Consider the following 14,529-nt stretch of genomic DNA (forward strand, 5'->3'; position numbering starts at 1 on the left):
GGTCATGTGAAGTAGGGACTAGGGCTTCTCTCCTGTCTCTAGATTAAGGCAGTTATCCCTCCATGAGGGATGTGTTCGCAAAGTCCTTTTGTGCACCAGGGATACATCCTGGCTCCACTGTCTGAGGTCCCTTAGACTGCTCGGTCCTTCTGGCTGAGACCCATATTCGGGGGGGGGGGGGAGGGGTGCTGAGTCAGTCCCATTCTGGCTTCCCAGCTATCAGTCTAGTGGCCGCCAGCTCCTCCTTGTTCAGGTAAGCTGTCTGTATGTGTTTCTGCCGCATGGTCTGGGACAAGGCAGTATTGCAGACCACTACAGCCAGGATTTCTGCGTCTTCTTAGGATCCCCATGACAGTGCCCCCTACCAGCAGGAAGCAGTTTGTAAAGAATGACACCCAAATTCCCAAATATTGTCTATAAATGTTTGTTTTCATTTATATGGGGTTGGTTACAAATGGTTAATGACCATAACCAATCTACTTAAAGGTAAAAAGGGTATTATGTTATAGATATAAATACTTTGTTTTGGAATGGATTTTCATTTATTGATACAAATTTAAGACCAATCTTGTGATATGTATATTTCTCCTCTTGTTTAGGTATTGTGTTTATATAGCTCATTTATAAATGTAATGTATAATTTAGTACAGATTTTAGATAGTTACCTATAATAGTCAAAACTTTAGTTAGGTGAGTTAGAATTTCTAGATGTCAAACCTTTCAAAGACCTACAGAATATGGCATTTAAAATGGTTTAGGGTTTTTCTTGACAGTGAGACACAACTGCTCCTGGTAATACCACTTGCATCAGAAAGGAAGATGGACATCAAAGAAATGCATTATGAAGTTTGCTTTCAATATGGCAAGGCTGGCCATTTGGGCAAGATACTGCTCTTGTAAGGACTGTTTGACTTTGTGATGTATAAACTGGTCATGTACACAGGAAAGTGACTGCTGATACAAAATGGACATTGCTACAGGGTTCCTGCTTCATGGAAGAGTCTGCCAGACAGTCTGTAGGACACAGAGAAAAGTGACTGACAAACTGCCAACACAGGTGGGACATTTTGAAAATTCTTGCTTTGCTGAGGAGTCTGCCAGACACCCTATGGCCTATAGGCTGGAGATAAAACTTAACAGAAGAACTTCAAGTGACTGACCAGGCCAGTTGTCTCTGTCATTTCTAGAGTTTATATATTATCGTTCTGTGGTCTTTGATGGAGTTGAAGACAGATAGTTATGATTATAGCTTTCCTTAGTTAGGCTTAAAGATAAGTTACATATAGGAGTTTAGACTCACAAATATAGGATAGATGATAGAATAGTTTCTTTTAATGTTGCTAAATATTAATGAACTAAATATTGTTAACCGTGGTTCTTATTTAATAACTGTTTTGTTATATATTTTGCTATGTTAAGGTTAAAACCCTTCCTTTTTTTTTGTTTTATTCAGAAAAGAGGAGATGATGGGACATGTCATTTTGTAAATATGTTTCTCATATTGGTTAATGAATAAAGCACTGCTGGCCAATAGGAGAACAAGATAGGTGAGACTAGGGGACAAGGAAGATTCAGGAATAGATAGAGGAGGAGATTCAAGATGTTGGAACAAGAGAACAGAGGTCCTGATCCTCTCTCCATGGAAATACTTAGATTGATAGAAATGGATTAATATTTAAGACAGAGCTAGCCAATAAGAAATCCTAATAACAGGCCAACAGCATCAGTTTTCATGTCTTGAACTGTTTGAAATGTTTCCTTCACCTGTTTGATTGTTTTTCCTTGGCTTTCCTTACTTTCTTTAAGAGATTTGTTCATTTCTTGCATTTTTTGTTTGGTCTTTTCCTCTATTCCAATTTTTGTTTGTTTTTCCTTCCATTTCTTTAAGGGATTTTCTCATATCATCGTTGAGGGCCTATATTTTCATGAAGTTATTTTTTTAAGTCAGTCTCTTTTGCTTCATGTGTTTTGGTGTATTCAGGTCTAGTTGGTGTAGAGTCCCTAGATTCTAGTGGTGTCATACTGGTCTACTGGCCTTTCTATTGTTGGTGTTTCCTTGTATTGCCACCTTCCCATTGCTTCTTCCAGTGGTGGCAGGGGAGTCTCTCTCTATCTATCCTGCTCTCCTGGTGGGTGTAGGTGGGTCAGAAGTTCAATGTCAGTAACTCTGGAAGATCCAAGCTCTCTTGGAAGTCTCTCAAGCAGAGGCCACAGCAGAGCCAATGATGTGGGGGAAGCAGGCTCAGGATGATCTCAAGCACTTGAGTCAGAAAGCAGGTGAAGGGGTCCAAAGGTCAGGTGAGGGCAGGCTCCAGATGGTCCCCCGTGGAGGGGCAGGTATAATATGCAACCGATCCAGGAAGTTCCAAGGAGATGGTGGGGGTGTTGGACTTGCACTCTGGCCAAATGTTCACCCTGAGCAGTGGGCCCAGCAGGGCCAAGGATGAGGGGAAGTCAGTCTCTGGGTGGTGGATGGTCTGGAGTACCAGGACTCAGGCCAAGATTATAGGGGGAGCGGTGGTCAAGATGCGGAGCTAACCCAGGGAGTTCCCAGAAAAGGATGTGTGTGTGGGGGTATTCAGGCTGGTCTGGTCTCAGACTCACCTCAGGACTCACCTTGAAGGCAGGCTTAAGATGGTCCTGTGTGGAGGGGTGGGTCCAGTATGCACAGAGCAGACCCAGGAAGTTTCAAGGAGATGGTGGGGGTGTTGAACCCATGTTCTGGCCAAATGCTTACCCCAAGCCATAGACCCAGCAGGGGACTTTTTGGGGTTTTTTATAAATGTAATGTACACACACTAACAGCTACTTACCTATATACTTACATACATTATAGGCTAGGATCCACATATGGGAGAGATTGGATGACCATATTTAACAGAATACATTGTAAATCAATTATTTTCTTGCAAATGTTGTGGTTTCATTTTTCTTTCTGATAAAAAATTGGCACATATAAAAAGTGGAAAATTATTGATCCCTAATGAAAAATTTTAATATACATATTTATTCATGTGTGTCCTCATGTATGCTTGAGTTTATGTATTTGTGTGCTGGTACCATGACACAGGTGCAGAGGTCAAAGGATGTCTCTCAGAAGTAGACTCTTTCAACAATGTGGATTCTAGAAACTGAACTCAGGCCATCAGGTTTGTTGGCAAGCACCTTTACCTTGGGGCCACCTGCCTGACCTATTCAGTAAATATTTAAAACTCTATGTATTGTTTTTCTTTATCTTGGGCATTTGGTACATTGAGAGTTTGTGGCCAGACCCATCTAAAAAATAAAATAAGTGAAGAACTTAAATAAAATAAGGAAGTAGTTGAGTATTGTGCCTCCTCTCTGTCCTCTGTCTCTTGTGATGAGGACTACCTGAAAGAGTATCGCTGTTATCAGGATCCCCAGCACTGATATCCCAAGAGAAGCAAATAGGGCAGCAGGAACTCTTTTGAAATCTTCCATCCCTGCCAAAAATGAATTCATGAAAACACCCAAGCCTGCAATGAGCATGATTTATTCTCTTATCCTGTTTAATTGGCATTCTGGTATCTAGGTAAGTTTTTCTCTGTGCATGTGAGCCCACAGATTGGAGAAGTCTGGGTCCCACGCCACAGAGTTCTCAGCGGTAGAACAGAAGCACAGCTGCTTCAGTTATCGTTCGGCTACTGCTGCTCCCAGTGTGCGTTCCATATCCATTCCAATCAAATGCTGAGAAGTCTCCACACTGTGTGGGGTTACGTTCTGGGAAATAACCTCCTCCACCAATGCAGTGCTGGAAAACAAGGAGCAGGTAGTGGTAATGAGAAGTCAGTTGGTGATTTGATATGTAGTGCCGTCCCCAAAGGTGTTATGCACTGAAGACCTGGTTCCCAGAGTAAGTAACATTCAGAGGCAGGACTCTGGGAAGAGCCTGAATGAGGACTCTGCCTTCATCAACTGGCTAATCACTGATAGATTCACAATTTTGAACCGAGTATTGGGAGAAGGCGAAGCTGGGGATTGAGTTGGGGATCTGCTTAGAGGAAATAGATCACTGAAGGTGTGAGTGGCATGTTTTGAAGGGCATTTTGCCCTGGCCTTTCCTGGTTTTTCTTGGCTCCTTGCTGCTATGAAGTGAGCCATATTGCTCTGATATGTGTGTCCTGAATGATATTTCTGCCCCAAATGTTCATGGGTTAAAATATTGGAAACTATCAAACCAACAGAGTGCTTTGTCTCAGTCAGTGTTACTATTGCTGTGATCTAAACATCAGAAAAGGATTTATTTGGCTTATACTTTTGCATCATTGGTCATCATTGAAGAATATCAGGACAAGAACTCAACAGGGCAGGAACCTTGATGCTGATGCCATGGAGAAGTGCAGCTTTCTGGCTTGCTCCTCATGGATTGTTGAGTCTGTTTCCTTATAGAACTCAAGACCCTCATCCTGGATTTGCATCACCCACAATGAGCTGGGTCCTCCTTCATCAACCAGCAATTAAGAAAATGTTCTATATGCTTGCCTACAGCCTGCTCTTCTGGATACATTTTCTCTGTTGAGGTTCTTCATCTCAGATGATTTTAGCTTGTGTCAAGTTGTCATAAAACTAGATAGCACACCTTTTGTTCCGTATGTTATTTCTCTCAGGTATTTTTCACAGAGGCAAAAAACTCACTAATGCAGCTGATGGGCTCAGAGACACCTTAATAGAGAAGTTCAGTGGACCCTTTAGCCCTCATCAGACTCTCTATTGGAAGCATTGAGCTTTTTGATCCATAAAACCCCTTCCATTGACTTTTGTGGCAGCATTGTCTCTTCCTAGCTTTCCTTCAACTGGTCTGAACCTTTGTTGTCAGGTTCCTGGCTACACTGTTCCTTCATGATTTCCCTAAGTGCTGTTTCCCATAGGGGACACATTTACAACTCTCTTATATGTTGTGTTACCCCTTTAGCTTTAGTTATAAACAATTCACTGATGGCTTAAAATTCCTATCTCTAGATATTTATCAAATTTAAGACTTAATGATTGGACTGTCATTTAGCATCACTACTTAGGGCCTTCACACAATCAGATAACAACAAGCAAACAAACAAAAAACAACCCAGTTACCTGCAGCCACAGAAAAAATGGGATTTACTTGGGGGGAAGTTCATTGATAGGTTTGTCATTGTGAACATCATAGAATGACTATGACGTTAGTAGGCAATACCTATCCTCTGGGAGGCACCACCATCATATACAATCGGTGATAAAAGCATGTAACATTGGGGCTGAGACATAGCTCTGTAGTTAGGAGCACTTACTGTTTTGTAGATGATCAAGGCTTGGGTCCCAGAACCCATATGGGGTTCACAACTGTTGTAACTCCAGTTCCATGGCATAGAATACCCTATTATGGCTTAAGGGCACCAAGAACTCAAGCAATAAATACACATATGTGCAGGTAAAACACTCATCAAATTAAATAAATACATCTGAAACAAGACAAAATAAAATCCCACCCAAACAAGCTAGTAGCATAGGGGCTACAGAGATGGCTCTAAGGTTAAGGCATCTTACTTACTAGTCTATCAGAAAACCAAAGTTCAGATCCCAGCAACTGTATCAGATCAGGACCCAATCAAAAGTCTTTAACTCCAATTCACAGAGAGCCAATGTATCCTTTTGACCTCTGTGATTATTTGAATATACATGTGCCCACATACAGAGTCTAATTAATGTTTTAAAAATCCATAATCATACAACTATATATGTCCATCCTTGATCCCAAACATCTAGACATCATGGCTTACTATTTGATATTCATCCACTCAAATGAAAACTATGAAATCATCCACAATGTCTTTTGTGAAATTCCTTTACACTGTGTGAAGATGTGTCACTGTAATTGGTTTAATAAAATAGCTAAATGGCCAATAGTGAAGCAGGAGGTATATGTGGGGCTTCTAGACAGCCAGAGCTCTGGGAAGAAAAAAGGCAGTGTCATCAACCATAGATGGAAGACGCAGGATGGGCAGAATGGAGATGAGGTGATGAGCATGTGGAAGAACGTAGATTAAAATGTGTTAGAAGGAGGACCCTAAGAGGGAGGCATGGATATCCCTGAAAAGAGGAAGAAGATGGGAGAAACTGGATAACCTGGTGGGGAGGGTAGGAGAGGGGAAGGGATGGGGAATGGGAACATGAGGGATTAGGATGGTCGGGTTGTAGGTGGGACAGAGTGGGAGAATGTTAGGGGAGATATGTTGAGAAAGTGGGCCATTGTGGGGTTAGGGCAAAACCTGGTGCTAGAGAGGCTCCTGGGAACCCATAAGGATGACCCCAGCTAAGACTCTAAGCAGTAGTGGAGAGGTGCCTGAACTGATCTTCCCCTGTAATCACATTTGTGACTTCCCTAGTTGTCATAGAGCCTTCATCCAGTACTTGATAGAATCAGATGCAGAGATCCATAGCCCAGCACTGGGTTGAGTTCTGGGAATCCATTTGAAGAGATGGTAGAGGGATTGCATGAGCAAGGGGGTAGTAAAGATCATGACAGGGAAACTGGCAGAGACAGATGCTCTGATCTTGTGGAAGCTCGTGGGACTCTGGATGGACAACTAGGGAGCCAGCATGGGAGTGAACTAGGCTCTCTGTATCTAGGTGACAATTGTAATAGCTTGTTGTGTTTGTGGGGCTCCTAACAGTGGGACCAGGATCTGTCCCTGATGTATGAACTGACTCTTTGGGACCTAATCCCTATGTTGGGATGCCTTGCTTAGCCTTGATGCAAGGAGGAGGAGCTTGGTTCTGCCTCAACTTGATATACCATTCTTTGTTGACTTCCATGGGAGGCTTTACCTCTTCTGAATGGAGATGGAGAAGGAGTGGATGGGGGCAAGTAGAAGAGATGTTGGTGAGAGGAAGGAGTGGAAAATGTGGTTGGTGTATACAATAAATAAAATTTAAAAATATGTAGGATAATTTAGGTTATAAGAGCTAGTTAGAAACAAGCCTAAGCTAAGGCCAAGCTTTCACAATTAATAGGACGTCTTTGTGTCATTATATGAGAGATGGCTAGTGGAACAGAAAAAGACTCATTGCAAGTGTCTTCTCTTGCCAGTCTCTGCATTCAACTATTAATAAACTTAAAATCTCTGCAATTCTTTAGTTTCCAACCCTCTCTGCCATATTTCTATAACACTGCATCAGGTTCTCATGTGGACCACAGAAACCATTTCAATATTTATTTACTTATGCTTAATCTTTCCTCCATGATCTGTCACCTCTAGGCTACCAGTGTCATCTTTGAAAAATAAAAAAAAACATGCTCACATCAATCTTAGGTGTCCGTTAAAACATTGCTGTGGTGTTCATCACATATAGGCCAAAAACCATTGGTGTGATGTAAAAGTTGTTTCCTGATCTAGTCCATGTTAAAATTTCCAAAATGAGTTTTTTTTCTGTATCCCACATCCATATCACACCAACATTGAAAACAGCTCTTTACTCCCTCAACATCACATGCTCTCCTCTATTTCATCATTCCACATCACAGTGCCAAGGTCCTCCTTAACAGCAAAGTTGCCTCATCTTAACCAGGTGAAAGACAAGCTAGTGACTGAGGAATGAATGGGCACCAAGATCCTAAGCAACACTTGCCAGGAGTTGATGACCCTTTTCTCAGACTATTACATTAGGGAGGGCTGGATCCCAAGTAAACTTGCTATTTTATTTTTGAGACAGAGTCTTACCATATAATGCTAGTTTACCTGCAATTCATTATTCAGATCAGCATGGTCTCAAACTCACAGATATTTGCCTGTCTCTACCACCTGAGTGCTGGGATTAAAGATGTGCATCACCATGCTTGTCAAGAACATGTTAACTTGTTAAAGCTTTCACTCTGGCAATAAAAGGTTTCCATCCTCAACCTGCTTTGGGGAGAAAATATATAAAAAAAAAAACAAACCAAAAATAGTATGAACCTAATGTTCTCAGGCTTAGGGGGACATCAGTTTGGGGCAGTGGAGCCAAATGTGCCCACCTTTGCACTTCTTTGATATGCCAACATCCAATAAGAGAAATTCCTTGTGATAGGGAGGATAATGGCCTGGGTGAGGTCTACCAGATGACCAGAATTCTCCTAGTAACCCATTGACAAAATGAAAATCTGTACAAGCTGTGGAAAGGGATGGAAATGGTATGTTTCATTCTAAAAGATAAATTTTAATTCCACAGTGACTATACCTGGTGACTCTACCAATCTCAGCCTCCAAAGGCTTGCACAGGACTTCCTGAATACAAGTGCCTATTATCTAAGCAAACAGCAACCATGCATTGGACATTTGTAATGTTGACTATGGTCTTCAACAAGACAGGATTTCTGTATCAAGACAGAAGTTCTGATCCCTGAGACTAAAGTACAAGGAAAAGTCAAATTTTCATACATGCACACATGCTACCATGACAGTCTCCCATACTCAGTATTCATAGATACACACTGGTAACCTCAGTCTTATTCATGAGCCTCTTACACAGACTCACATGCTCAGTATTACATCCAGTGACCTTCATTCCAGCACACAAGGCATTGGCTGCTCTCTCATTATTGAACACTCTGAATTGGATGTATCCTGCAGTGATTTCTTCTGAAACAAGAAACAGAAAGCAACATTCAAGGAAAATGCTAGAAATAGCTTCAAGACCAGAATTTGGTGGCTCCAGTTTCAGGATAAACAGTCTAAAATATCAGAACCATTTGGGGAGCTGCACCTATTCCCCATCCACAGAACCCAACAGCCAATCCTTGAAAAAAGGTCCCCATATGTCAAAGCTTGAATGGATAAATTTATGATACAGGAAGGTCTCTACTGAGCATCTCCAAGGGCTTGTAGCAGCATTTAGCAAGTGCATGGATTCTGGTCCTGTTCATATTTATCTTGCTAACTTTTCTTTTTAAAGCCTTACATTTCATGCATAAATAAAAATAACTTTGAATTATACAGCATAGGTACAGAATTTATAGAGTATGTACCTCACTTGCATTTATGTTAAACAATGTAAAGTCATCCCACACAAATGAAATAAAACTCCACTTTTGTTGTTGTTGTTGTTCAGCTCTGTGTACAGGGACCTGGTTTCTCTGACTGATAGTGGGTTGCAAAGAGTAGATTCCAGAACCAAGTATCCCCAGAGCAAATGCTGACTATCTCCTGCTGATGGGAGATGTGATTCTGTAAATGTGTTTCTCATACTGGTTTAATGAACAAAACACTGTTGGCCAATAGGAAAGCAAGATAGGCGGGACTAGGAGACGAGGAGGAAGGAGGAAGTAGTAAGGAGGGTCAAGATGGAGAGTCTGGAGAGAATAGAACCACCAGCCGCCTCTCGCTGGTAAGACCACGTGGAAATACATAGAAATGGGTTAATAATTAAGACAGAACTAGCCGATAAGAAACTAGTAACTGGCCAACAACATAATATCAAATACAGAGTCTCTGTGTATTATTTGGGGCTGGCGCTGCAGTGGGACAAGACCGGACAGCGGATGGAAAAACCATACTCCTTACATCCTGCTGCTGCCTTGACCTCTCAAATAAGTTCCTGGACCTGCAGTGCTCCAGTCTCCTAAACTGTAAAATGGGTTAGTGATAGTTGAGAGCCCAAAGACAATCAAGTGAATGAAGTGCAAAGAACACAAACATTCAGAGAAGAGAAGCAGGCTGTGGTGGATGGTAAATGACTGTTCCTTATCAGAACTGAATTTATCACGTGTGCTGCAGAGGGTTCAGGGGAGACTTAGAGACTCACTCTGGCTATCGGGGGAATAATAAGAGGCTGTCTTCTGAGCATCACCGAAGTCATAGACCACAGGTAATGCTGGGCCATTGTCAGTCCAACACTTCCCTGCTCCATATTTCACTGGGTATCTCTACAAGGAACAAAAGAATTCACTTCATAAGGAATCCAGCATTGGCAATCCTAGGAACACCGCCCTGCATAGAGAAACACAGGATTTGTGCAGTAACTGAGATGGTTGCCAAACCAGTCAGATAATAAAGGATCGTTTTATTTGTCTGTTCCTCTCACACATTTGACCCTCTCCCTCCCCTTCCCTCATCTCATCTCCCCTCCCCATCATTCCATTCCATTCCATTCCATTCCATTCCATTCCATTCCATTCCATTCCATTCCCCTCCTTATTTCTTTCCTTTCTTCTCTTTTGCACATACTTGTATCCCTTGTCTTCCTTGGCCCATTACACTTAGGATTAGGAAAACATCGAATACAACTCACCCAACCTCAAACACCTGCCTGTCTCTCTACACCCATGAAAAGCAGGTTCAGTCAGAAGTCTTGAGTACCTGGTACAGGCCAAACAGATTATGACCCATGTATCTCAGGAAGCCAGTGAAGGTGCGGTACCTCAGCAGGGAGCTGTTCCTCCAATTTTTCACTGGGCTATTGTTGGGCACATGCCAGATCCCCAGGTTCTCAGCCTGGATGTCGAAGTAGCCAGGGTTCTGGAAAGCAACCAACACTGAGACTGACCAGACCAGGAGATTTCACTAAGAAAAGGACCACACACACACAGTCCTCAGCACAGTTGAGGTCTGTGGGCTCCAGGGGGACAGATGGCCAGCCATGCTCAGATGCCCCAGTGATAATGGCCCTACCACCTACTTACCTAAATGACTAATGGGGAGATATTGAGATTCAAGGTAGGTACTTCTCACTTCTTCATCCCTATGTTGAAGGGCAACCTCCCAACCCTCTCCCTGGCATGCTTGAGCTACACTCACATCCTCATGCTCTCCCAAGTGTCTACAGAGGGTACCAACCTTGTAGTCATCACTTGTGGCCCCCTCTGCAGACCCAAAGGTGTTGTAGTTGGCCCAGTTGCCATCCCCCTCTGGGTAGTCTGCTCTGCTGCCTTGCTGACTGGACCAGCGATCGCCCACTGTGCACTTCCCATGCATGTTGTTCTCGTGCACACTAGCCACCAGGGTCCAGCCACCACCTGCGGTGGTCATGTCACAGAAGGTCTGGTAGATGACACCATTCTCCGTGCGGAGGAAATAGAGACCATCTGTAGAGAGAACCAGTTCACAGTCCTCCTGTGTGCAGGCTCATTGTCCATCTCTGCTCAGGCAGCAGAATGGCTCTAGGGACTACAACATGGTGAGTGCTTTGTACACAGAGTGTCCTCCCACAGGTGTCCCTGGGGATCTGCCTGAGTTCTGAAAGCCATGCATCTGTGACTGAGGCAGAACACAGAATTACCCAAACTGACAGTGATATTTCTCCTAAAGGGAAGCATAGTATTTTCAAAAGACTTAGCAGCTCCACTTGGAAGATATCCAAAGAATTGTGAACAGGGACTCAGATATGTCCATTCATGTTTGATTCAGCTCCTGTAACAAGGCCTGAAAGGCAGAAAGAAGCCAAGTATTTCTCTACAGAACAAGGAATAAGCATTATGGTTTATGGTGTGCTGTCTACCATGCAGAATATATATTGTATACATCCCTATATATCCAATAGACCATAAAGAATGAAGTGGGCCGGGGAAATGGCTCCTTGGTTAAGAGCAGGCACTGCTCTAGCAGAAGACTTGAGGTAGACTCCCAGGACTAACACTTGGCAGTGTACAAGTGCTTGTCACTCCAGCTGCAGAGGACATGATTGCCTTTTTTAGACTCTGCATGTAACTGTACATACATGTAGACATTCCCAAACACAGACATGTACATGCCTTCAGAATCATAATAATATATTGCAGGAAAAAACAACAAAAGATTGCAAACTCAAGCTGAAGATCATAAAATCAAAGCAGCCACCCCCTAGCTCTTACCTCTACCTCAGCTAAGGGCAAAGGGGTGATCATCATCCTGCTCCCAACTTCACTGCTCCTCAGATTTACTCAGACTGCAACATGACTAGAGACTTTTGAGACTGAATGGCAGCTCTGAGACCCTGCTCCTTTCCTATATACTTCCCCATTGCTGGAATTATGAGATCACCTGTGTGTGAGCTGTTTCTCTTTGGGACTGGATCAATTTTGTGTAGTCACTGTGGCCTTGAAATAACAGAGATCCAACTACCTCTTAATCATGACTCCAGCGATTAAAGGTGTGTGCCTGACTTTGCTTTCTGAATTCTCAGGCAAGCTTTAGTAAACCAGAAATAATATATTACCATAATAAATCTTTTAAACATAAATTTACTGTTCTATAACACATATGAACCTTGAAGCATGCTAATGAAATAAAGCAGCTTACTCATATGATGTAACAAGGATAGACAGATTCTTGGATGTAGGAAACAGAAGAGCAGCTCACAGGGAATATAGGAATTTTTTATTTTGTGGCTATAGAAATTTCATTTAGGATTGAAATTTCATTCAGGATTGAAAACTTTGTGGAGTTGGATAGTGCTGATCCATACCATCGTGAATGTTGTTATTGATTGAAAACTCTTAAAATCAGTTACATGCAATGTTTACTCACCATGTACATTCTATCACGGTTTTTCTTTTCTTTTCCTGTTTTGTTTTTGAGTCATGATTTCTCTTGTAATAGCCCTAGCTGTCCTGGAACTAGCTCTGTAGAGCAGGCTGGCTTTGAACTCACAGACGTCTGGCTGCCTCTGCCTCACGAGTGCTGAGATTAAAGTGTGTGCCACCACTGCCTGGCTCAATTACATTTTATGTCAAAAAAGAAAACCTGTTCCAGAGAACATAAACCTGATTTCCTAACGGGTTATTTGTTGGTATTTTCACACAGGTTCTTTCCAGGCTGGCTTGGAGCTTTCAGTCCTCTGCTTTGGGCTTGGAAGTGTTAGGATTATGGTGTTTCTTTAAATGCTTCACCACTCACCTCGTGCCCTGCTCATCTCCTGTTTGATTTCCTTGCAGCTTCTGAACAGAGAGGAAGACACAGCATTGGCCCGTCTGTTAGTATCCAGGTTCTCTTGAGCTAGAGAAGATACAGAATTTCATACTCAGGGGTCATTCATCCTAACCTCATCCCATGACTTCCTGAAAGTCTCCCAGTGAGAATCTACAAGATTTGTAACTAGAAAGAGAAGGAAAAGATTTGAAGGTGGAGAACTTTGTGACTGAAGTCCTGAAAAAGATCAATGAAGTGAAGTGAATTTTTGCAGGTAGAAGAAATGCGGGGAGCTTACGTGCCTGAATGTAGGTAGTTAAGTTGGCAGTGCAGAGTCTTGACCAAGAGAATATGGAATAAAGTCTTGCACACTAGCTTCAACCCTACAAAGTCATCTGAGAACCTAGATGGATGGAAACCATCCATACTTTTGGTCAGAGCTACTCAAGTGTAAGTAGCTCCATGTTCACAAGTCATGTATTTTTGAATTGTTTTTAATTGTACTTAGCCTCAGTTCTCTAGTGTCTGAAGTCAAACTAACAAAGATTATCATGTGGAGGTCAGGAAAGATGGCATTTAGATATTGCCCTTTTCCTTAAAGACACTAAAATAGCAATGATGTGCTCATTTTAAAATAATGCTGAGTTCCTGTAAAGGGTAGAATTGAAGACAACGTTCTCTGGGCACAAATCAGACCATTCACTTGGCACTGAAACTCCAAGGCCTAGGTCCTGAGCACAGGAAGGGACTAGAATCATTCACAGTTCTTACACAAGTTCCACTAGAGCTACACACAGGTACAGAATTTGTACTAGGGCATTCTTCAACAATCTCACTGCCAATGGCCAATTCCTTCTAGAGGTTATGCGTTCCTACCCTACATCTCAACGGCATCATCTCTGGGGGTGAACTAGGTTGTGTTTACACATCCAGGAAAAAAATATACATACATACATACATACATACATACCTACAATTAAACATAAAGAGTCTTTTATTTTTGTGTTGAGTTGGATGGTATAATTGGAAATAGTTGGAAGGAGCAAAAGGAATGGGAAAATCATGTAACTATATGTAACTAAAAATTATTATTATTTTTTAAAAGGCATGATTGGCCAAGCTGTGGTGACTGATATCTTTAATCCCAGTACTCAGGAGCCATAGGTAGGCAGGTCTCTGAGTTTGAGGCCAGCCTGGTCTACAATCCACATCAGGACAGCCAAGGCTACATAGAGAAACCCGGTCATGAAATCACCAAACAAACAACTAAAAGGGCAACAGCAAAAGCATCGTATCTGGCCATCAGAGACCCAGGCCATGGAAGTAACCCAGTCTAGTGCTGACAGTCTATAATGGTAGACGTGCCCCAAGGAAGCTGGGGTCCTGTAGCCAGACTCACCTGCAGGGCAGCCTATGGTGGCCAGGATGAGAAACATCCTGAGATTTCTCATGGTCATCTGTAGAAAGTCAAGACTGAAGGTCACTCTCTATCCACACAATCTTTTTCTCTCATCCCAGTTTCAGCTCCTATGTAGTCCTTCTTAAAGGTTCCTTCCTTTCCTTTAAACTCCCGATACCTCTGTGCCCTAAAGCAGACCTGACCTGGAGTTCACTTTCCTTATTCCATTGACAGCAATTACCTTCCCCTCTATACCTGGACAGAGAGTCAGAGTTG

The 14,529-nt window shown here is 42.4% G+C and overlaps 1 protein-coding gene across 1 annotated transcript; it reads right to left on the reverse strand.

The window, feature by feature from the left end:
• Positions 1 to 3,619: 3,619 nt before the first annotated feature.
• Positions 3,620 to 14,305, reverse strand: LOC127223283 (intelectin-1a-like). Its single transcript, XM_051185762.1, has 7 exons — positions 14,254 to 14,305; positions 12,843 to 12,941; positions 10,806 to 11,053; positions 10,329 to 10,487; positions 9,775 to 9,895; positions 8,509 to 8,612; positions 3,620 to 3,772 (listed from the first exon to the last, which is right to left on the reverse strand). Exons 1-7 carry the CDS (start codon positions 14,303 to 14,305, stop codon positions 3,620 to 3,622), a joined length of 936 nt encoding a protein of 311 aa, XP_051041719.1.
• Positions 14,306 to 14,529: the final 224 nt, after the last annotated feature.

Source organism: Phodopus roborovskii, unplaced genomic scaffold (genome assembly GCF_943737965.1).
Source record: "Phodopus roborovskii unplaced genomic scaffold, PHOROB, whole genome shotgun sequence".
Classification (NCBI taxonomy): domain Eukaryota; kingdom Metazoa; phylum Chordata; class Mammalia; order Rodentia; family Cricetidae; genus Phodopus; species Phodopus roborovskii.